General features: G+C 47.1%; 1 protein-coding gene and 1 pseudogene across 1 annotated transcript in view; one reads left to right on the forward strand and one right to left on the reverse strand.

The window, feature by feature from the left end:
• Got2 (glutamate oxaloacetate transaminase 2) overlaps nucleotides 1-10,797 on the reverse strand; it is a 110,564-nt gene extending 99,767 nt beyond the window's left edge. Inside the window, exon 1 of the mRNA XM_080282729.1 lies at nucleotides 10,655-10,797. Coding sequence (XP_080138855.1) covers nucleotides 10,655-10,770 — 116 coding nt within the window. The 5' untranslated portion in view covers nucleotides 10,771-10,797. The remainder of the gene's footprint in view (nucleotides 1-10,654) is intronic.
• LOC145413018 (5S ribosomal RNA) lies at nucleotides 10,007-10,127 on the forward strand (annotated as a pseudogene).
• Nucleotides 10,798-23,019: the final 12,222 nt, after the last annotated feature.

Consider the following 23,019-nt stretch of genomic DNA (forward strand, 5'->3'; position numbering starts at 1 on the left):
ACCAATAGGAGAGGGGCGGTTACCTGATGACTCGAAGACAGTCAAAATCAGTGATGATTTCAAGTATGGAGACAAAACAGACTTTAGAAATTATCATCCCGTAAGCTCAGCAAGTATACCATGTAAAGCACATGAATCAATAGCTAATAAGAGACCACGTCATGAAGCATATGTCACAAAACAGACTAGTCTCTCCAAGGCAGTTTGAATTTACTGCAAAGAGATCAACTGTTCAGCAGCTTCTGCAAACACTGAATGAATGGATCAGTATCATAGATAGGGTGGTGAGGTTGATGCAATATTGTATTGAGTGTAAAGTGGAGGGATTGTAAGAAAATGTTCTGGAAAGAGGTGATGAGTGTACGACAGGGTGGAAGTGAAGTTAGCAGAGGAGTGAAAGATAAAAATGGTAGATTACTAGTGAAGGGAGAAAAAGTGAGCACATGGAGAGAACACTTTAAGGAATTGTTGAACATAGAGGATGGAAGTGATGCGAGTATATATGGCTGGGAAATGGCTGGGAGAAGGAGGGAGGTGAGAAGACAGGAAGAAATCAGTAGGATAGAAGTTGTGGAAGCAATGAAGAAAGTTAAATTGGCAAAAGCCCCAGGAATTGATGGAGTGTGTGGTGAAATGTTGAAGCATGGGGGAGAGATAGTAGTAGAATGGATGTGGATGATGAGCAGATTGGCCTGGGAGGAAGGTAGAGTTCCGGAGGATTGGAAGTCAGGTATAATTATTCCCTTGTACAAAGGAAAAGGGGAAAAAGAAGTGTGTGGTAATCATAGGGGCATTTGTCTTCTTAGTGTAATAGGAAAAGTGTACGGTAGGATACTTATTGGCAGAGTTAGGGAAATAACAGAGGAATTATACCTCATACCAATTAATCTGGCCAGGCATGTATGGCAACACTGTTCCTGCCGAGATCCTGATTGGCTGGAGATGTTTGTTCGATTTCGTTGTTGCCTAAACTGATACTTTTTTTATTATCAGATGTGATACTGAGTTTGTCGACAATACAATTGTCAAAAGCAATAAGAAATCCGTTTTATACTTATCAATAATGAAGTTTCGTAGGAAGATGGAGATATTGAGTCAACAAAGTATTTTAACAGTCCAAGTCAAGGTCAGCATTCGAACAATTCCTTTAAATCTCTGACACTCCGTAATATAACAGAAAATTAAGGAAACCTACTTAATCTAAGCGTTGGTATAACACATTTAAATTTTAAGATCAGTCCGTACTGTGATAATGGAGGATATATAATGAAATAGTTTTCCTTTAGACTACTTTGATTTTTTGCGATTTTTTTCAAACCTCCCTCCCTGCAGAACTCGTCTTTTCATTAGAATATTTAATTATTCAGCGTTGTGGCACGATTTAAGGATGCGGACTGATCTTAAAATATAAATGTGTGTTATGCCAACGCTTAGATTAAGCAGCTTTCCTTAATTTTTCTGTTATATTATGGAGTGTCTGATAATAGAGAGTATCAGTTTTAGCAACAACGAAATCGAACAAACACCTCCAGCTAATCAGAATCTCGGCAGGAACAGTGATGCCATACATGCCTGGCCAGATTAATTGGTATGAGGTATAGTTGGAGAAGAACAGGGAGGCTTTAGGAAGGGAAGAGGTTGTGTAGATCAGATATTCATTCTTAGATCTTTAGTGGAAAAGTTTCTAGAGAAGGGAAAGAAGTTGTATGCGGCTTTCATGGATTTGGAGAAAGCATATGACAAGGTGGATAGACAAGGATTGTGGAAAGTATTAAGAATATATGGAGTAGATGGGAAGTTGTTGAATGCTGAGAAGAGTATGCATGATGGTGCTAAGGCTGCAGTGCGTGTGGATGATGAACTGAGTGAATTTTTCTCTTTGAAGGTTGGGTTGAAACAGGGATGTGTCATGTCTCCATGGATGTTCAATCTGTACATGGATGGGGTAATAAAAGAGGTACAAGGTAGGGCAGTGGATGTTGGAGTGGCCCTGATGAGAGTGGATAGTGTTTGGAAACTCCCTGTACCGTTGTTTGCAGATGATTCTGTGTTGTTAAGTGAAGATGAAGGGGAGCTGCAAGGCTTGGTGGATGAGTTTGGGAGAGTGTGTAAGAAACGGAATCTAAAGGTGAATGTAAGGAAGAGTAAAGTGATGGTCTTTGAGAGAGGTGAAGTCAGTGAATGCACAGCGAGGTTGGATGGTGAGGAATTGGAAAATGTGAGTACGTTTAAGTACTTGGGTAGTGTGATGAGTAAGGATGGAGGTTTGGAGGGTGAAGTGCTTGAAAGGGTACAGCAGGGAAGAAAGGTTGCTGGTTCCTTGAAAGCAATAATAAGAAACAGGGAAGTGAGCATGGAAGTGAAAAATGTACTACATGACAGTACTGTGATATCAACTCTAATGTATGGAAGTGAAGCTTGGACGTTGTTGGAAGGGCACAAGTCAAGAGTGAGAGCAGTGGAAATGAGTTACTTAAGAGGAGCCTGTGGAGTCACATGGAGAGACAAGCTGACAAATGAGGATATAAAGGAGCGTTGTGGTGTGGATGTGATAGGAAGCGTTAGGAGGAATACACTGAAGTGGTTTGGCCATGTGGAGGGGATGGAGGGTGAAAAACTGACGAAGAGAGTGTATGTGAGTGAGGTGGAGGGGGGAGAGGGAGGGGGAGGCTGAGGATGAGATGGAGGGATGGGGTGGAGAGATATATGAGAGAGGGGGGTGTGAGTTGGGAGCAGGGCAGTGAAATTGCGGGGGAAAGGGCAACGTGGAGGTGATTTGTTTGTGGCCACCCCGAACGGGATTGAGGCGTCTGGCGATAGATAGCTAGCTACTGTACAGTACAGGTATATGGATTTTCAAAACACACTCGGCAAGGTCCCACACAAATGACTCCTGAATGTGGTGAAAGAATATAGAATTACAGGCTAGATATTCAAATGAACTGAGTCAATCCTGATGGGCAGAAAGCATTCACAATGGTGTCTATCCTGAGTGGACAAATGTTTTAAGTGGCATTCCTCAGGGAAGCATAGCTACTGGGACTAGTTCTGTTTGTGCTCTATATACCATAAATAACCTTCCGGGCTGTGTTAAATCTAATGTAGCTATATCTTTTGCTTAAGACACGAAACTGTTCAGAAGTACTGAAGTCAGCAGGATCAGGCAGCACTGCAAGAAGACCAGGATACACTGCAGGACTGGTCAGCACAATATCTACCATTCCATCCATAACAATGCACACACTTGAAGATACATAGTTCTACAAAAAAACTTAGGAAATATAGTACCACATACAAGACCAGGACAAAACTGCTACCATAGTTCTGAGTCAAACACAAGAAAGGGTTAGGTGTGGTTAATGATGAAAACTTATCTTTCCAGGAACATATCAAAGAAAAGGTCGACAAAGTAAATTAAATTGTGAGGACGATTCATAGGTCTTTGGAATACCTAGATATTCAAACATTCAAATACCTGTTCACATCTGTAGTGCATCTTCATCTGGAATATGCTAATCAGTCAGGTGCTCATACAAGATGAAAGATATAAGATTAGTTGAAAATGGTCTTTGCAGAGCCTCCAGACTGGTATCAGGAATGAAGCCCTTAAGTTACCCTGAATGACACAAGCCTTTAAGTCTCCCAACCATGGTATACAGAAGAGTGAGAGGAGACATGGTCGAAGTATACAAAGTTGTGTACTAAACCTACGACCCTGATGTCAACATGGACCTACCAGCAGGGGAAAAGACCAACTTAGGTAACAGCAAAAAATAATAAGGGAAGATGTTTGACCAAGCTGCGCCAAATTAACTTCACTTTAAGAACTGTTGACGTGTGGAAAGTCTGCCAGACTAGGAGATAAATACTAAAAGTTCAAAGTCCTTTGAGAAACATCTTTGTAAATTCAGGGATAAACAATCACATACAGTTTTAAAACAGCCATTATTGACCACCCCAGGCTTTACACACAAGTTTGATCTCCCCTCAGTGTGACGGTGGCAATCTGGATATAGAGGATTAGCATGACCTGCATCCAGTATTTACTGTAAGGTAAGGTATGAAAAACTATCTCAAATCAGGTGCATCTACTGCTTACTGCACATTACAGTACACAGGCATATTGGTTACGGGGGTAAGTTTGTGATGTGCAGTAGCTTTTTTGTCAGCCAATCAAAACATACACCCCCCAAAAATAAGGTTATCCTTAAGGAGACATAGGACCAACTTATTTTGCAGTTTCCATCTGTTTTTTCATTACCTTAGCTCTTCATGGGAATAAGTATTTTATTACAGCATTTTCAAGATTCAATATTTTTTCCTTTTAAAAGTGGTAAAAAGCATTTTGAAAAAAGCTGTGTTTGTTTACAGATGGACAATACCTTGTGGTGTGTAAAGACAGACAGACACCATCTAAGAATGCCATTTGGGGGCAAAATCACTCATACCAGTGGTTATCCAAACCTAGCCTAAATGTTCATAACTTAAACCAAACATCTTTACTCTAATGAAACCTATCACTTACAAAATTATATTTTCCTAGTTTATTGATGGATCTTCATACTTGAAAAGTGCACATCTGTATACCTATGTTCAAAGGTATAAGTTTTGTTAATATTTAAGAGGTGTTTACATCTATATAATAGGTAGTGTTAGATTGTTTATTTGCTTTTTAAGGGCTATATCCTAACCCCATCCTTAAGTGGGAAAAAGAGATGCAAATTAGATGATGATGATTCATTCATTCATTCATTGCCAGACGCCATGTATCCCAAACGGGGTGGCCATGATTTGTAATTACTACTTGCACAAGATTCCATATATTAATGACAATTTTATAATGCCAGCTCTGACATTTAGGACACATGCTCAGCCCTCTGAATCTGGTGATGCAGTGCTCATTTTATTCTTACTACACTTCTTCCTGGTTTCCAATAAGCAAGGAAACCATTAACAATGCTGGGTGGTAACCATATGACCAACCCATACATGTTCCCTGCATATCAGCAAGTGGGTTGGTGGAAGGTTAGTGCCTCTCCCCATAAAATAACTCAAATACAAATGGTAGGTGGGGGTGCCCATCATCTACCCATTTAGTGTAGTGGTACTGGTACTCTGTTTTTAGGGTAGCCCTACATTGACTGGCAAGCCAAATGATTTCCTATAAACCAGGAAAGCATTTACAACACTGGGTTGTAACCTTATAACCAACCAACACGTGTTCCCTACGTGACAACAAGAGGGTTGGCGGAGGGTTAGTGCCCCTCCCCGGAAAACATCTAACCAAAAATACAAACAAGAAGCCTCTGACCAGGACTGACCAAAAGGTGATGACTAAGGACTAAACAAAGGAAATTGTTCAGATACCTACATGGATGTAAGGGGTGCATATTGTCCAGGTGTTTCAGGGTGCAAAAGTGGATATATATATGTGGATTAACTGAAACTAAATGGTGGGTAAAGAGTGTGACAGATTGGGAGTATGGATGGGGTATATGTACGGGAGTAGGTGAGAATGAGAGGGCAAAAGAAGGTGTGTGTATTGTTGTGAGCAACAGATGAAAGGAGAATATAAGAGAGTATGGATCAGTTGGCTCGAGGATTGTGTGGGCAAGATTGGAAGTTGGACTACAAATGTGTGAGATTTTGTGCGTGTATGCGCCAACGCAAAATCGTAAAGCAGAGTGAGAGAAGAGTTCTGGACAAATGTGGAAGCATGCATGGAGAAGTTTGAAAGGAATGAGAGTGTTTTTGAGTGGAGATATGAATGGAAAAGCAGGGAATGTGAAAGTCGATAGAGTAGTTGGTGAGTGGGGTGTGCCTGCAGAGATCGACGAGAGTGGCAGTGCATTAGTGGACATTTGTGCCAGGAGGGGGTTGGTGATGGCCAATACCCTCTTCAGGAACAAAATGATCCATAGGTATATGTGGCGAGTGATTTTTTATTTTTTTTATTTTTTTTTTTCCCCCCGACTCTGGGCATAGGCTTCACAGCCTGCTATCAAGGCCCAGCAGTCCTCCTACATACCATACACCTAACCACATGTCACCACTTCGGCGCAAACACCCACCGTCCATACTGAATACATGCTAGGGCTGTCTCATACAGGACTGGTTTATTGGTATTAGCAAGGGTATTTTTACGACATGTTGGCGGGGCTTCTGGTAGATCAGTAAAGCCTGATTTAATGAAATTCAAATCCTTAAACTGTTCCCTGCCCCCAAAGGGATTTGAACCTGAGTCCGTTAGGACTGCTGGCCACTTCTCTACTGATTGAGCCACAGCCTCCCCCTAATGAGAAGAGTGGGTGGTGAACTGAATAAACAAAAGGCAATGACTCATTATGTGTGTGTGGATGACAGGATGAGAGGTTGTGTAATGGATCCAAGAGTATATAGAGGTTGGGGGAGTGGACTTGTGGTAGTCAGAATCAAAGTCCAAATGAAATGGAGAAATACAGTAGAAGAACAGAAGGACAGGAGGAAGTAGTTCATACAAGGAGGGTGGAAAGGTTACAAGAGGATGGAAAAAAAAGGCAGAATATAAGAGGGAAGTGGAGGAGCAATTGGGTAAATATGCACTGGAGCAGATGGGGGATGTGAAAAGTGTGTGCAAGATATTCACAGAAAATATCTGTGCAGTATGTGAGGTGGTGCGTGGGATGAAGAGAAGACGAAAAGGAATGCAGGGAACAGCATGGTGGAATGAAGAGGTGAGAGAAGCTGTGGCACAAAAGAACAAAGCATATAGTGAGTGGATGAGAAATGGGGGTGGAAGAAGCTGAGAGACAGAAGAGAGAGTTAAATGTAGAGAGGAAGAGAGAGGTGAAGAAACTGGTAAGAGAGAGTAGGAAGAAAGTGGATGAGGAATTTGGAAGGAATTTGCGTGTAAAGTGGAGGGAATGTAAGAAAATATTCTGGAACGAGGTACAGAGAGTCAGATACATTGCCAAAGAAGTTAGCTGGGGAATGAAAGATAAAAATGGTAGACTACTAGTGGAAAAGGGAGAAAAAGTGAGCAGATGGAGAGAACACTTTAAGGAAATGCTGAACATAGAGAATGAAAGTAATGCGAGTATAAGTGGCTGGGGAATGGCTGGGAGAAGGAGAGATGTAAAAAGAGAGGAAGAAATCAGTAGGATGGAAGTTGTGGAAGCAATGAAGAAAGTTAAAATGGGGAATGCCCCAGGAATTGATGGAGTGTGTGGTGAAATGCTGAAGCATGGGGGAGAGATAGTAGTAGAATGGATGTGGAAGATGTGCAGACTGGCTTGGGAGGAGGGTAGAGTCCCGAAGGATTGAAAGTCAGGTATAATGATTATTCCCCTGTACAAAGGAAAAAGAGAAAAAGAATGTGGTAATCATAAGGGCAATTTTGTCTTCTTCGTGTAACAGGAAAAGTATATGGTAGGATACTTATTAACAGAGTTAGGGAAATAACAGAGGAATTAGTTGGAGAAGAACAGGGAGGTTTTAAGAAGAGAAGAGGTTGTGTAGATCAGATATTTATCCTTATATCTTTAGTGGAAAAGTTTCTAGTGAAGGGAAAGAAGTTGTATGTGGCCTTCCTGGCTTATGGAGAAAGCATATGACAGGGTGGATAGACAAGGATAGTGGAAAGTATTAAGAATATAATGGAGTACCCAGCAGATAGGAAGTTGTTGAATGCTGTGAAGAATATAGCCCGTCACACACAAACAACTCAAGGGCCGACCGCAGCGCAACTGAAGGTCGCAACGCATTTTTTCATCAAACGTCCCTTGATTCACCAACAAAGCCCGGATTCTTTAGGACGCTCGTGAGCCGCTGGAATGACTCATCAGGCCTCACAATTCATTAACGCACTCATTAAAAAATCGTGGCTGCCTCACGACTTGCCAAAAGTCGTGTCACAGTTGCATCGCAATTGGGAGTGTCATATCGGTCGTGAAGCAGTCTTAGCTAAATCAGATGCAACGATGCTGTCGTTGCATGTCGTGATGCCATCGCCGAAAAAAAAAAAAAATGTTATGACTGCGTGTCCCTCATCAACTGACTAGACACAGGAGAGGTCCATGGTGATGTGCTGGGTGTCATTGGTGGTCCAGGTGTGATGCCCCGCCCCATGCTGGGTGTCACTGGTGGTCCTGGTGTGATGCCCCGCCCCATGCTGGGTGTCACTGATGGTCCAGGTGTGATGCCCCGCCCCATGCAGGGTGTTATTGGTGGTCCAGGTGTGATGCCCCACTCCACGCTGGGTGTTACTGGTGGTCCAGGTGTGATACCCCACTCCACGCTGGGTGTTATTGGTGGTCCAGGCGTGATGTCCCACCCCACGCTGGGTGTCACTGGTGGTCCAGGTGTGATGACCTGCCCCATGGGTCGGTCGTGGGGGTGTCGGAGTGCATTCCCCAAACGTGTCACTAAGTCGTCTTGCGTTTGTGGACGGTCACGTCACGGTCGTGGCTGACAAAAATTCGTTAAATTTCAAATTTGAAGACTCTTAGTCCCGTCGCCTTCCGGTCTCCTCGGGATCTTGTCGCGTTCTTGAGGACATCACGACTGGTCGTGAGGCAGTCCTGACGCGGTCGCTAGGCAGTCATGAGCAGAGCAAATTCGGGGCCAGTCGGGAGGCAAGGGAGCCAACTAGGACATGACCTTGAGTCCCGCAGAGGTTGGACCATGAGTCACGTATGAGTGACAGGGGCTTATGTATGAGGGTGCTACGGCTGCAGTGTGTGTGGATAGTGAACTGAATGAACTTTTCTATTTGAAGGTTGGACTGAAACAAGGATGTGTCATGTCTCCATGGTTGTTCAATTTGCATATGGATGGGGTTATAAATGAGATACAAGGTTAGGTAGTGGATGTTGGAGCATCCCTAATGAAAGAGGGCAGTGTTTGGAAACTCCCTGTAGCTACTGTTGTTTGACAATGGGGAGCTGCAAGGCTTGGTGGATGAGTTTCGAAGTGTGTAAGAAATGGAATCTGAAGGTGAGTGTAGGGAAGAGTAAAGTTATGGACTTCGAGAGAAGTGAAGTCAGTGAATGTACAATGAAGCTGGATGAGGAGGAAATAGAAAATGTGAGAGCGTTTAAGTACTTGGGTAGTGTGATGTGTAAGGATGGAAGTTTTGAGGGTGAAGTGCTTGAAAGGGTACAACAAGGAAGAAAGGTTGCTGGTTCCCTGAAAGCAGTTATAAGAAACAGCGAAGTAAGCATGGAAGTGAAAAAGTTATTATATACATGACAGTACTGTGATACCAACTCTAACGTACGGTAATAAAGCTTGGACCTTGTTGAAGGGACAGAAGTCAAGAGTGAGAGCAGTGGAAATGAGTTACATGAGAGGAGCCTGTGGAGTCATATGGAGAGACAGACCAACAAATGAGGAAGTGAAAAAGCATTTGGCCATGTGGAAAGGATGGAGAGTGAGAGACTGATGAGGAGAGTGTATGTAAGTGAGGTGGAAGGGGGGAGAGGGAGGGGGAGGCCAATGATGAGATGGAGGGATGGAGTGGAAAGGTACGGTACCAGGTATATGTGAGAGGGGGGTGTGAGCTGGGAGCAGGGCAGTGAAATGGCAGAGGACAGGGTGACATGGAGGCAATTTGTTTGTGGCCACCCCTTATGGGATTAAGGCATCTGGCAACAGAGGGATAGATAATTAAAACAATCATAATAACTTACAACTGCGGTGTCTGGTACCAAGTTGTCTCCTAGGCGTTGTGCGCACGTAAGAAAATTCTGTGTACACCTAACAACAGCTATGGAGTGGCAAACTGTCTCCCCACAATGAGTTGTCCTTAAAATACCACCATGCTATCCGCACCCTAACCTAGTCTGTTCCAAATCTCTGCAAGAAACAAGAAACAAACATCTGACCAAGACTCCAAGTTTATCAATTTCCGTGCATGCTCACAATGCCCAGGAGACAACTCACATTACAGCAGTGTCAGATGCACAAAGTTCTCTTCTGCAGCACATTCTCCCTCACCCTACTATACAGGCACAAGAATTTGCACATGTACAGTAGCCCCATACCATGTTGAGTACACCGCTTCCCGTCCGATCAGCGAAGTTAAGCAACGTTGGGTCTGGTTAGTACTTGGATGGGTGACTGCCTGGGAACACCAGATGCTGTTGGCATCCCTACGTGTCAAGTGGGGTTGGTGGAGGATTAGTGCCCTTCCCTGTAAAACAATTAACTCTAAGCCATTGGCCACCCCGTCTGGGATACATGGCGTCTGGCAATGAATGAATGAATGAAACAGTAGCCGTCCCAGAAGTTGTTTGCTGTTTCCCCAGAGGACACCTAATGATCCAGCTTAGCCTAACCTAGCTTATCCAAATTGGGGCATGAAGTCCCCCACACACCCCTGACTTTAACCACTAGGAAAACTTTCTGCATGAGGTAAATTGTGCATAAAACACCAGTGTTATGGAAAAGGAGTTATACCATCATAACTCCATAGACCAATACCAACATTGTTAGTCGTTTACTGCTGTTCTCCGTCTACACAAAATTATGGTTTTGTCACATTCATTCATTATCAATGATGACCTTGTTCGTCCTCTCAAGTGCATTTTCTTCAGATAAGGTTCATGCCGGTCAGAGGGTCTTTAGAATTTATCCAGGCTCTAAAATCTGTAACTCGACAGCATACTGAGCTTACCTGGCCCTGCTGGACACATGTTGAACACAGGCCTGATTAGTCTTAAGCAGGCTGATGAGGCGGGCAGTACTGACACTAGCCATATTTACTAGTTGGGCCGGCCTGGCAGATAACATTCACAACACCCCGTCACCCCGGCTGGTTGGCAGGTACACACCACAGTACTGCAGTCCAGCCTTGTCCTAGTTAGCAAAGACCGCTCAACTTGCTATAAAAACCGCTAAAATGTTGCTAACACAGAAAATGCAGGAAATAGCCTGAAAATTTGATAGATTAAAAAAGTAATGCTTATAAATTAAAAAAAAATATACAAAACTATGCTAGATTCTTTTTCTCTTTAGACAAAAGAAACTACAGTATTCCTAAATGAAAATCAAATATAGCAGGCGTTAAAACGCGCTAACTTAGTAACTTTGTCCTCACCTGCATGCCTAACTTAGTCCGAGGACACTTGTCTGCGATTTCTCAGGTGCTTTCAATTTGCTTTAAAGATTCGAAAAGGCAAGAGTAACTGGAGACGTATGAGTCAAAGAAACAATAGCCAGAATAAAGAAAACATTTTTTGGCAAACGATCCCGTACTAAGTTTCTATATATACACTGTCATTTGGTTCTCCCTAACTTAGATATAAATAAGCCTGGATGCCGCATCGCATGATCGCCCATCCTCAAGTATAGCGGCAATGCGTCTGCGTGGCCGCCATCTTGGAGCGGTCAAGCATGTAATAGAGGCGCTTGTTTTAGACAGAATTCAGACTTTGAAAATGAATGTTGTTGTTGTGGTTGAAATACGAAGGGGAGACCACAGGGAGGCGCGCCAGGCGCGGCAAGAGCCCGAGCAAGACTGGCATACGTCCCCAACCCCCACGCGCCCCTCTTCCCCTCAACGGAATCCATGGGAAGTACGTCTTCCTGCGGCATTTCCCTCTACCCGGACCAGCGCTCACCAGGCTCGGGGTGGGACTTGTGTAGCAACAATCCCAAGTAGGACCTCGACTGAAATACCGGCCGTGGCAACCCAGGCCGCCACCACATCCCCAGGAGGAGGCTACGGAGGGGTAGACAGAGCGAACGGCATGTCCAGTCTATATGGACATAAGTTCACCCGGGCCGCGCGCCCCTATTCCCTGGAATGCACTCGACGAGACCACCCCAATCCGAGTGCACTACCTCTCAGGCGAGCTAGCCCTTGCCAGGATTGGGGTGGAGCTGACCCTACAGCTCCAGGCAGCACCCCAGCGATGGCCCAAAGCCACGCAAATAAAGAGACGGCCCATAGCCGCTCGGCTAATCAGGAGTCGGACCATAGCCGCTCCGACCAAAGGGTTACGGCCTATAGCTGGGCCCTAATGATGGCCAAGAGCCACACACAAAAGAAGGCCACTGCCTATAGCCGGGCCGCCAGTAAGAAGATGGCCCATAACCTCTCCATCAGGTACTACCTATGCCCCCTGCAGAACCAGTGACAGCCCATAGCTGTGCTGGGGAGAGACAGGTATGCCCCCTCTCCATAGCCGCGTCCGTAGGCAGGAGACGGCCCATAACTGCTCCTTGTCTACACATTGCCTTCCATGCGGGACTTCGGCAACAGCCCACTGCCGCGCCAACAGGCAAGCGACGGCCCATAGCCACGGTTCGTCTGCATTCCCATCAGGGAATTGGTCCCCGGTGACGGCCCAAAGCCGCACCAACAGCGAAGGGATGGCCCATAGCTGCCCTCCATCTGTTGCCTAAGCGAACCCAGCGACGGCCCATAGCTGAACCAGGGAGGGACACCAAAGCCCCTTGCCCCCTGTAACTCCGCAACGTGAGGGTGATCTGTGGCCAGCCCTGCCTACCGGCAGGAGTGCAGGCCTCCCCTCTGTTCTCCCAGACCAAAGCAACCTCCAGGAGGACTTCTGCCCCTAGGACTGGTGGAGAGGTCCAGTGTTATCTCCGGGGCTCTTCTTCATCCAGTCGGCCCCCGAGGAGGACCATCACCTGACGGACTCCGGCCAGGAGTGACACTGCAGCCCCAACCAGACGGTGATGCCAAGAGATGGAGACCACAGTCAATGAGCCTCTGAGGGCATCCCCAGGACCCCAGGGCGAGACCTTACCTTTCCCTGATGAAGACAACGCCCTCCCTTCACCAGGTGCCTAAGGGAGTGCTTCCAGGACCTGTTTGGCCCAAGCCCCAAGGTCCAGACCCTAGTCCCCAGCCCCGAAAGTGAAGGGCCCTTTATCATGCAAGCCCAAACCCTCGACGAGAGATGACGCCCATGAGAGTGGTCCCGTGGCTGTGGGACAAAGAGACTCCTGAAGGGACTCCTCCTACCCCAGGCAGACGACTATGAGTCCCCCAGGCCACCCCCTTCCCCCTCGCCCGATCAGTGACATTCCCTAACAGTGACAGTGATATATGGCTCTTACAGCTAAACTAACAACGAGAGGCCAGGACTGTGCAATATAAGTGAGAAGTGTGATTCAGTGAAGTAAGGAAAAACACCTGAAACAGTGTATAGCTATTTTATATAAGACGAAAGGCAAACACTCAGTATCACTGTTATAACTGTGTCAGTGTCCTGCCACCCTGTGTAAATCAAGAAACAGAAAACAGTGACATAACTCTCATAACTCTCGTGAAACTAGAACCAGAGTCAGTGCCAGGGAAAATTTCCCTGAACTCTTAAAACCTGTGTTTTGCCTCCTTAGTGGAAAAGAACCTCTTGTGCAGAGACTGTAACAGTTGTGTACATATTGTCCCCGACCCGAATTAAGACTCCTGTCTATCTAGTATCCTGTGCGATACTCCAAACCCACCTACCAGCCCATGTATTAGTTTTGATTAGCATATGTGTACAAGTCTTCCTGTTCCCCAGTAAATATTTGTCGATACACGTGTAAGGTTGTTGCCCTGTGTTTTTATGCCCTGTTCCTCTCATACTGTGTCTAAGCACCAGTCTAGAAAGGGAACCCAGCCACACTCTAGGTGTTCCAAGGACGGGAAGCCGACCCTTAAACGCCAAGCATAACATCGACAAAGCCCACCGTGTTCATCGGGCAAAGAACTCCCACTGTGCTTCTTTCACCTACTGCCCCCTGTAGGACCACGACAACGCCCATCGTGATCGTCGGGGAAACGACACCCACCGTGCTCCTTTCACTCACAGTCCCTAGCAGGACCACGACGACGTCCACCATGCTCGCCAGGGAGAGGATGCCCACCGTGCTCCTCTCACCTGTAGTTCCAGGACAAAGCAGAACGTCAGCAGCGCCCACCATGTCTGTCGGGGAGGGATCGCCCACCATGCTTTCCTTGCCTGCAGTCCCCACAGGGAGCAGGACCGCAGCGACGCCCTCAGTGCTCACTGGGGAGAGGACGCCCACCGTCCTCCTCTCACCTGCAATCCCAGGGCATAGCAGAACCGTAGCAGTGCCCATCATGCCCACCAGGGAGGGAATGCCCACCGTGCTTCCCTCATCTGCAACCCTTACCAGGAGCAGGACCACAGTGACGCCCACCGTGCTCGCCGGAGAAAGGACACCCACCATGCTCCTCTCACCTGTAGTCCCAGGGTCTAGTGGAACCGCAGCAGCACCCACCGTGCCTGCTGGTGAGGGAATCCCCACCGTTCTTCCCTTGTCTGCTACCCCTGCAGCACCCACCGAGGGCAACGCCCCTTGCTCACCTCACTCCTCCAGAGGCCGAGCAGGACGCCCCTCCCACTCTCCCCACACCAAAAGGGGTGGAGCTAGCTCCCTAGTGGAGTCAGTGCCAGGCAGGGTCTAGAGTGGCCCATAGTGAGTCTGGAGGTACACTCGCTACAGCCAGCACCCCAATGTTACCAGTTGCTGTCGGATTCCTGGAGTAGGAGATGCTGCAGGCAACCCGTGACGGCCTCACGACAGAGGTGAGGCTGCAGTCCCCATGCAGTTGCCAAGGGATGCCCCCAGGACTCCCGGCCGAGACCTCCCCAGACCAGCCGGCGAGCCGTCCTCCACCAGCGGTAGGCGCAAGGCAGCGTGCCTGCTCACCTTGTTCGGCCCCAGTCCCGAGGGCCGACACTCCTCCAGAGGCCCCTTCAGGGAAAGGCCTCCCTCTACGCCACACTGCGGCCCTCATCTGACGATCCAGCATACGACAGTGGTCCTGCACCCCTTCAGAGAGCGCACACCTGACGGGACTCCTCCCTCACCTGGGCGACACCTGCAGTTACCCTGTCATCATTAGTCACAACTCCAGTCCCTGTATCTCCTATAGTGTGTACAATATAATGTACCACACTGCATTTTTTTTTTATATGTCCGACTCTGAGCATAGGCTTCACAGCCTGCTATCAAGGCCCAGCAGTCCTCCTATATACCATACACCTCTACATGTCACCACTTCGGCGCTAACACCCACCGTCCATATTGAATACATGCTGGGGCTGTTTCATACAGGACTGGTGTATTGGTATTAGCGGGGGTATTTTTACATGTCGGCGGGTCTCCTGGTAGATCAGTAAAGCCTAATTTAATGAAATTCAAATCCTTAAACTGTTCCCTGCCCCAGCCGGGATTCGAACCTGGGTCCGTTATGACTGCAGGCCACCTCTCTACCGATTGAGCCACCGCCTCCCCCAGCTACTGTATGTTTTTATGGCAGTATACGTGTAAGATTGGTTTGCCTGTGTTTTTTAGAGCCCTGTTCCTTTGGTTGCATGCTGTAGATCCGGTCTTGGAAAGAACCTAAATCAGACCCTCGTACTCAGGGAGCAAGGCGTTGAGCTCTGAGTACGTAGCATAACACTGGTGGTAGTGGTGATGGTGGTATTATTGTTATGGTGGTGAAGGTTGTTGTTGTGGTGGTGGTGGTTATTAGTGTTGTGGTGGTGGTGGTGGTTATTGTTGTTGTGGTGGTGGTGATGGTGGTTATTGTGTTGTAGTGGTGGTGGTGGTGGTTGTGGTGGTGGTGGTGGTTATTGTTGTTGTGGTGGTGGTAATGGCTATTGTTGTGGTGGTGGTGGTGATTGTTGTGGTCGTTGTTGTGGTGGTGATGATGGTGGTGATGGTGATGATGGTGGCTATTGTTGTTGTGGTGGTGGTAGTTGTTGTTGTGGTGGTGGTTGTTGTGATGGTGATTATTGTTGTTGTTGTGGTGGTTGTTGTTGTGGTGGTGGTGGTGGTTGTGGTGGTGGTAGTTGTTGTGGTGGTGGTGGTGGTTGTGGTGGTGGTAGTTGTTGTGGTGGTGGTAATTGTTGTGGTTGTTGTGGTGGTGGTGGTGTTTTTGTTGTTGCTGTTGTTGTGGTGGTGATGGTTGTTGTGGTGGTGGTAGTTGTTGTGGTGGTGGTAGTTGTTGTGGTGGTGGTAGTTGTTGTGGTGGTGGTAATTGTTGTGGTTGTTGTGGTGGTGGTGGTGTTTTTGTTGTTGCTGTTGTTGTGGTGGTGATGGTTGTTGTTGTTGCTGTTGTGGTGGTGCTGGTGATGGTTGTTGTTGTTGTCGTTGTTGTTGTTGTGGTGGTGGTGGTGGTTGGAGTTGTTGTGGTGGTTGTGGTTGTTGTGTGGTGGTGGTGGTTGGAGTTGTTGTGGTGGTTGTGGTTGTTGTTGTGTGGTGGTAGTGGTGGTGGCTGTTGTGTTCGTTGATGTTGTGGTGGTGATGCATGGTGACTGTTGTGGTGGTTGTTGTGGCGGTGGTGCTTGTTGTTGTGTTGATGGTTGTTGCTGTTGCTATTGTGATGGTGGTGGTTGTTGTGATGGTGGTGTTTGATGTTGTGGTGGTGATCGTAGTTGTTGTGGTGGTGGTGATGGTGGTGTTGGTGGTGGTGGTTGTTGTGGCTGTTGTTGTTGTTGTGGAGGTGGTGGTGGTAGTGGTTATTGTTGTGGTGGTGGTGGTTGTGGCTCCTGGTTCATCTGAAAAGTGAACTCGGTGAACTGCAGGCTTAAGTTTCCCTTTCTGCAACCCACCATCCTCCTTTCAGGAGATAGAGAAGTTGCTGACGAACGCTTGCATAACCAGACAGTTGAGCCACTCGTGCTATCGCTGCCACCATAGATGTATTCCGACGCTTTCTACACCCAAAAGGGGCAGTGCTGAGGCATTCCCTGGTAACGTAAATTGTGGTCAACTTTGCCCATTGTCAGGACAAAACATCGTCTGCCTTGACCTTTCAAGATGGCTGCAGCGCAGACGCATAGAAAGTAGTGTCATCCGGCATATAGACTTATTTGTATCTACTGTATGATCCCTAATCCAGAGACCCTATAGCCATAACCTTGCCAACGCTCGCAGGTAACAGCATTTTCGTCAAGCTTTTACAGTAAGAAAAAGGGCATATTATTAATACTTTCCACAATCCTTGTCTATCCACCCGGTCATATGCTTTCTCCAAATCCATGAAGGCTGCATACAACTTCTTTCCCTTCACTATAAACTTTTCCACTACAGTCCTAAGAATGAATATCTGATCTACACAACCTCTTCCCTTCCTAAAACCTCCCTGTTCTTCTCCAACTAATTCCTCTGGTATTTCCCCAACTCTGTCAATGAGTGTCCTACCATATACTTTTCCTATTACACTAGGAAGACAAATGTCCCATGTGATTACCACACACTATTTTTCCCCCTTTTCCTCTGTACAGGGGAATACCTGACTTCCAATCATCCGGGACTCTACCTTCCTCCCAGGCCAATCTGCACATCTTCCACATCCATTCTACTACTATCTTTCCTCCATGCTTCAGCATCTCACCACACACTCCGTCAGTTCCTGAGGCTTTCCCCATTTTGACTGTCTTCATTGCTTCCACAACTTCCATCCTACTGATTTCTTCCTGTCTTCTCACATCCCTCCTTCTCCTAGCCATTCCCCGGCCACTTATACTCGCATTACTTTCATTCTTTATGTTCAGCAATTCCTTAAAGTGTTCTTTCCATCTGCTCACCTTTTCTCACTTCTCCACCATCTACGATTTTTAGCTTTCACTCCTCGACTAGCTTCTTTACCGCTCTGTTTCGCTCTCTTTACCTCTTTCCAGAACATTTTCTTACATTCTCTCCACTTTCCACTCAAATTCCTTCCAAATTCCTCCTCCACTCTCTTCTTTCTCTTGCTAATCTTTTCACCTCTCTCTTCCTCTCTACATTTAACTCTTTCTTCTGTCTCTCAACTTCCTCCATGCTTCTGCTTTCTATCCACTCATTATATGCTTTCTTCTTTTTCACCACAGCTTGCCTCACCTCCTCGCACTCCCTTTCGTCTTCTCTTCATCCCGCACACCACTTCACATGCTGAACAGATTTCTTCTGTGAAAATCTTGCACACACCTTCCTCCTCCCCCATCTGCTCCAAATCGTAGTTACCCAATCGATCCTCCACTTTTCTCTTATATTCTGCCTTTCTTCTATCTTGCAACCTTTCTTCCCTCCTGGTATGGACTACTTCCTCCTGTCCTTCCTTTTCCTCCATGGCATTTGATCCTTGATTTCACCTCCACCAAGTGGTGGTCAGAAAGTCCACTCCCCCAACCTCTGTAAGCTCTTGCATCCACTACACGCCTTCCCTTTCTGTCATTTACACACACATAATTAGTCATTGCCTTTTGTTTATTCAGTTCATCACCAGCCCTTCTCATCACTCGCCACGTATACCTGTGGATCATGTTGTGCCTACAGAGGGTATTGGCTATCACCAACCCCCTCCCCGCACAAATGTCCACCAGAGCACTGCCATTCGCATCCATTTCTGCAGGCACACCCCTCTCTCAAGCCACTCCATACGACTTCACATTCCACTCGTATCTCCAGTCAAAAACACACTCTCATTCCTCTCAAATTTTCCATGTACGCTTCCACTCTGCTTGCATGATCTTGTGTTGGTGCATACACACACACAAAACTGCCCGCGTTTGTTTTTCCACTTTCAGGTTTACCCACACAATCTTGAACCTGATCCATACTCTCCTATATTCTCCTTCCACCTCTTGCACACAACAATACATACACCTTCTTTTTCCCTCTCATCTAATATACTATAGCACTAGCCGTGTGTGTGTGTGTTTTGGGCAGCCGAAACTACACATTCAAATCGCACCAAAATTGGCAAAAAATCGCAAAAAAAATCGCTGATGTGAAAAAACTTGGTCCCATCACGATTGGAAAACTTTTACTATATTTAATGAGCAATCACATTTGGACCAAAAAACATCGCTCCCGGAGCCCGGCATAGGATCTCCGTAGATTTTTTTGCCCAAAGGTAGAATTAAAACACATGTAACAGTAGCCATGTGTCTGTGTGTGTATTTCGGACTTGCGTTCGGACAACTTGGGTTCCATTCCCGAAGATGCAAATAACACGATCAATTGGTTAGCTGCAAAAAATCCAAGTGACAACGTTATACTAGAACAGCACATAAACGCGAGAGCCCTCCGCTGGAGCAAGTGCGAGGGGCCCGAAGGGCCCACGAGCTCGTGTTCTTACCTATTCCCGCGCATATACCCCACCACAGGAGAGAAGGAAAAGAGGAGACATGATCATGTTATATATACTGTATGTATCTCAGGGAAGGAGAAAATAGACATAAATGAGTATATAACCTATGAGGAAGCATCAGCAAGAGGACACTGCATAAAACTGCGTAAAAAGAGAGGCGATAATGACGTAAGGAAATTCAATTTCCCAAATAGGGCAATTGATCAGTGGAATGCACTACTGAATGAAGTAGTGTGTGCCAAAACAATTCATAAATTTAAGGATATGTATTACAAAAATGGTAATACACGGGACAGTACGAGCTTGACTTATTCCTATAAAGATGCAGTCAGGTAAGAACACACACACACACACACACACACACACACACACACACACACACACACACGCACGCACTCATGCACGCACGCACTCATGCACGCACGCACACAAATACGCGCGTGCACACACATTGGTAAAGGTTAGACTGTGTATAATTTCTTTAAACGTTTCTAGTATAGAAACGGGAGTATGTTTAGGAATAATCCATCCAGCTATCATTCAGTTCTTTCGTACCATATCAGAAGCACAGGAGTCTGGGTTTAGTCGCTCAGCTTAGACATTTAAGTTAAAGATGACCTACCACACAAATCCATGAGGGACATTATAATACAAGTACTCTTAGACCACAACAATTCCAAGATCGTACCTAGTGTTCCCCATCATCATCAATATCGTCGTCATCATTCATCCATACATCCTTCCGCATCCTTGAATGTGTAGACGGAGGCTGTGTATTCACCTGTGTAAGTGTGTCTATGAGTGCAAGGTCTCTCAAAGAATATTTTCAGATTTAAAGGAAATTTGTTTGACAAGTTGGCAGCGGGTCAAGGAAGAGTTGTTTAGATTATGAGGTAGATCCGGACGCACATGTAGAAATAAGGCCCGTAATCTGGTCGTTAAGACAACTCCCTAACACCTCCTCCTTAGCGATTTGTTTTTGGATACGGCTGTGTAATATATTTTGTACGTTATTTATGAAGAGTATGATGATATTAGAATGATTTAAATAACCCAGAACAGGATAGGAAGGAGTCATAAGCATAATAAATCGCTTAGGAAGAGGTGTTAGATAACTTCCTTAATCGACTAGAATAAGGGTCTATATCATAAAAGGTTTAATGAGCAAAATAAGTAGCTAACGAAGAGATACTATTCAACTTTCTAAGCCACTTCAAATAGCCATAAAACTCTTCAGTACTACTTCAGTTTGCACCGATTTATTCATTCATTTATTATTATTATGATTATTAATATTATTATTATTATCATTATTATTATTATTATTGAAATACGCACTCCCGCGGGAACCCCCGCGGAGCCCCCTAGGACGGAGCCGCCACCTGAGCCCCACCCCAGGAAGACACCACAGTGGGGCTCGCACTGGGTCCGAGCCAGACGGGCCCCGGAACGTCACTACCCTACGCCCCTTTTGCCCTCAACGCAACGTACTTCACCATAGCAGGGATGGGCAACTACTTCTCGCCCGAGCAAACCCTAGTCAGGGTCGGGGTGGGACTTGTGAACTCACAGTCACAGTCAGCATCGCGGTTTCGGCCACCGTCCGGACTGGGGAAGGATCGGCCACCGTCCATCCTTCTGCTGTAGCCCCTTGCAGCGCCGCTACAACCACACCTGGTACGCCAGAGGGAGGTAGAACAGTGGTCTCGGCCACCGTCTGGACCAGGGAAGGGTCGACCACTGTCCGCCCTTCATCCACCTCCTCCTCCTACGGGAGCGGCACCGCGACCTCAGCCACCGTCCGAGTCGGGGAAGGGTCGGCCACCGTCTGCCCTTCATCCACCTCCTCCTCCTATGGGAGCGGCACCGTGACCTCAGCCACCGTCCGTCCTTCAGCTGCTGCCCTTGGGGACTTTGGAACCGCGACCTTGGCCACCGTCCAGGTCGGGGAAGGGTTGGCCACCGTCCACCCTTCACCCAGAGTCTCTAGTGCTTCCCCATCGGAGGAAGTCCCTGGCACGGCCCACCCTCCATCCAGAGGCTGCGCGGGACATTCTCTCCCCTCTTTCTCCAGGTGTGGACTCCCAGAGGAGCTGCCGTTTGAGGAATGATGGCAAGGCCTGATTGCTGAGGAGGGGTTCACACCCTACGGATCGCCCCTGGTCGATGCCCGGACCTGACAGACACCACCCGGAGGGGAAGCCGCACCCAACCCCTGATGACACCCCAGTCTCGTGGCGACCGCAGTCCCCAGTATCCCAGGGACGCCCCTCGGACCCCAGGGCGGGACCATCCTGGCTCTGCCCGACATCAGCCCTCCGCCAGGAGCAGAAGGCACCAGGAGCGACTCCTGGCCCTATTTGGCTCCAGCCCCGAGGGCCACTCACCAAGTAGAGGCTCCGCCAGGAGGGAGCCTCCCTGCACCTCCAACCAGGACGGTGCCCGGGCCTCCACGCCCCCAGTAGTGGTTCCGTGCCTCCTACGCGAGGGCACGCCCCGGGGCTGCCCCACTTCGCTCAGATGCCATCTCAGCTAAGACTCAGGATCAGCAGGCCAAGAATTTCTCTAGTGTATGCCAGTGTCATTCCGGAAAATATAGACAAACCATGCCAATATAGAGTGTTACAACCCTGAACAGTGTTACAGTGGAAAGTAATAGTGACTGTGCCTATAAACTAAAACATAATATCGTACAGTGTGAATTACCTAAGTATGGGGACTGGGAACAATATGCAAGGACTATGAGGGGAAGGACTCTATGGACTATATCTCTGAAACCTTTGTATTATTGGTGTATGTAACTGACCTATGGTGTTCTCTTTGTATGTATAATGTAATATCATTACTGGCACTAATAAATCTGTCCTGTCCACATGCCCTGTATTGCATACTATTGTATGTATATTGTAAAAAGGTTAAATTAAGGCAACACATATGTTAAGGTAGCCTGCCGAGTTTTTATGCCCTGTTCCTCTGTTAAGGTGTTCTAGTTCCTGTCTAGAAAGAGGACCCCGCTCAGTTGCTGGTGTCTTTAGGACGAGAAGTCGACCTAAAAACACCCGGCATAACAATTATTATTATTATTATTACGTACCAGTTTTGTGATGCGTGTAAGATACGACAATTCTTAAGAAATATTGGTATCTGGTCCAGTCTTGCACTCTAGAACTGTCACTGCCCATTCTTGGTGCCACTGACGCCATACCTTTAGTAGTAGGCTAGTAGTAGTGGTAGCAGTAATAGTGACAGAAGTAGCAGTAACAGCAGTAGTAGTAGGAGTAGTAATTTTTTTTCAGTTATCAGCTGTTTAGCCTTCTGTTTCGGCTGTACAAACAAATAAACATCACCTGGTGAAGGGAGTCGTGTGAGGCGCTGATGGTGGGTGTGCAAGAGAGTTGACGGCACAGTATGGAGACCGCGAGGCCATAAGCACAGCACAAACATTATTAAAATGCCCGTGGCCGGACCTTCCGCCCCGCCACCCCCCACACCACCACCGGGCCACCACCACCCCACCACCCGAGGAGGAGATAACGGACAGGTTAATGACCCAGGGCAAGAGGGTCATCCAACCACCACTGACCTGTGCCCCTTCTTCCCGCAACTGCCTCAACGCCAGGTGAGCCTAGATCCGCAACAACTTACACGGCGGGTTGACCATCGACAGCAGTGGGGTGGGACTGATCTAACATCAGTCCCTAGTAGTATTGTGGTGACGACCACAGCTTCACCCCAGAAGATCAGGAGGTCCCTTGGTGAGCCACGAGGTGTTCGCACCTGCTGCCACAGTGAGCCACGAGGGAACACCACCCTCTGCCACTATTCTGGTGAGCCACGAGGGTCCAGTACCCTCTGCCACAGTGAGCCACGAGGGAGAAATACCCTCTGCCACTTCCAGGACAGGAGGTCCTTTA

Source organism: Coenobita brevimanus, chromosome 94 (genome assembly GCF_032717465.1).
Source record: "Coenobita brevimanus isolate Jiangsu-jjx chromosome 94, ASM3271746v2, whole genome shotgun sequence".
In the NCBI taxonomy this organism is placed as follows: Eukaryota; Metazoa; Arthropoda; class Malacostraca; order Decapoda; family Coenobitidae; genus Coenobita; species Coenobita brevimanus.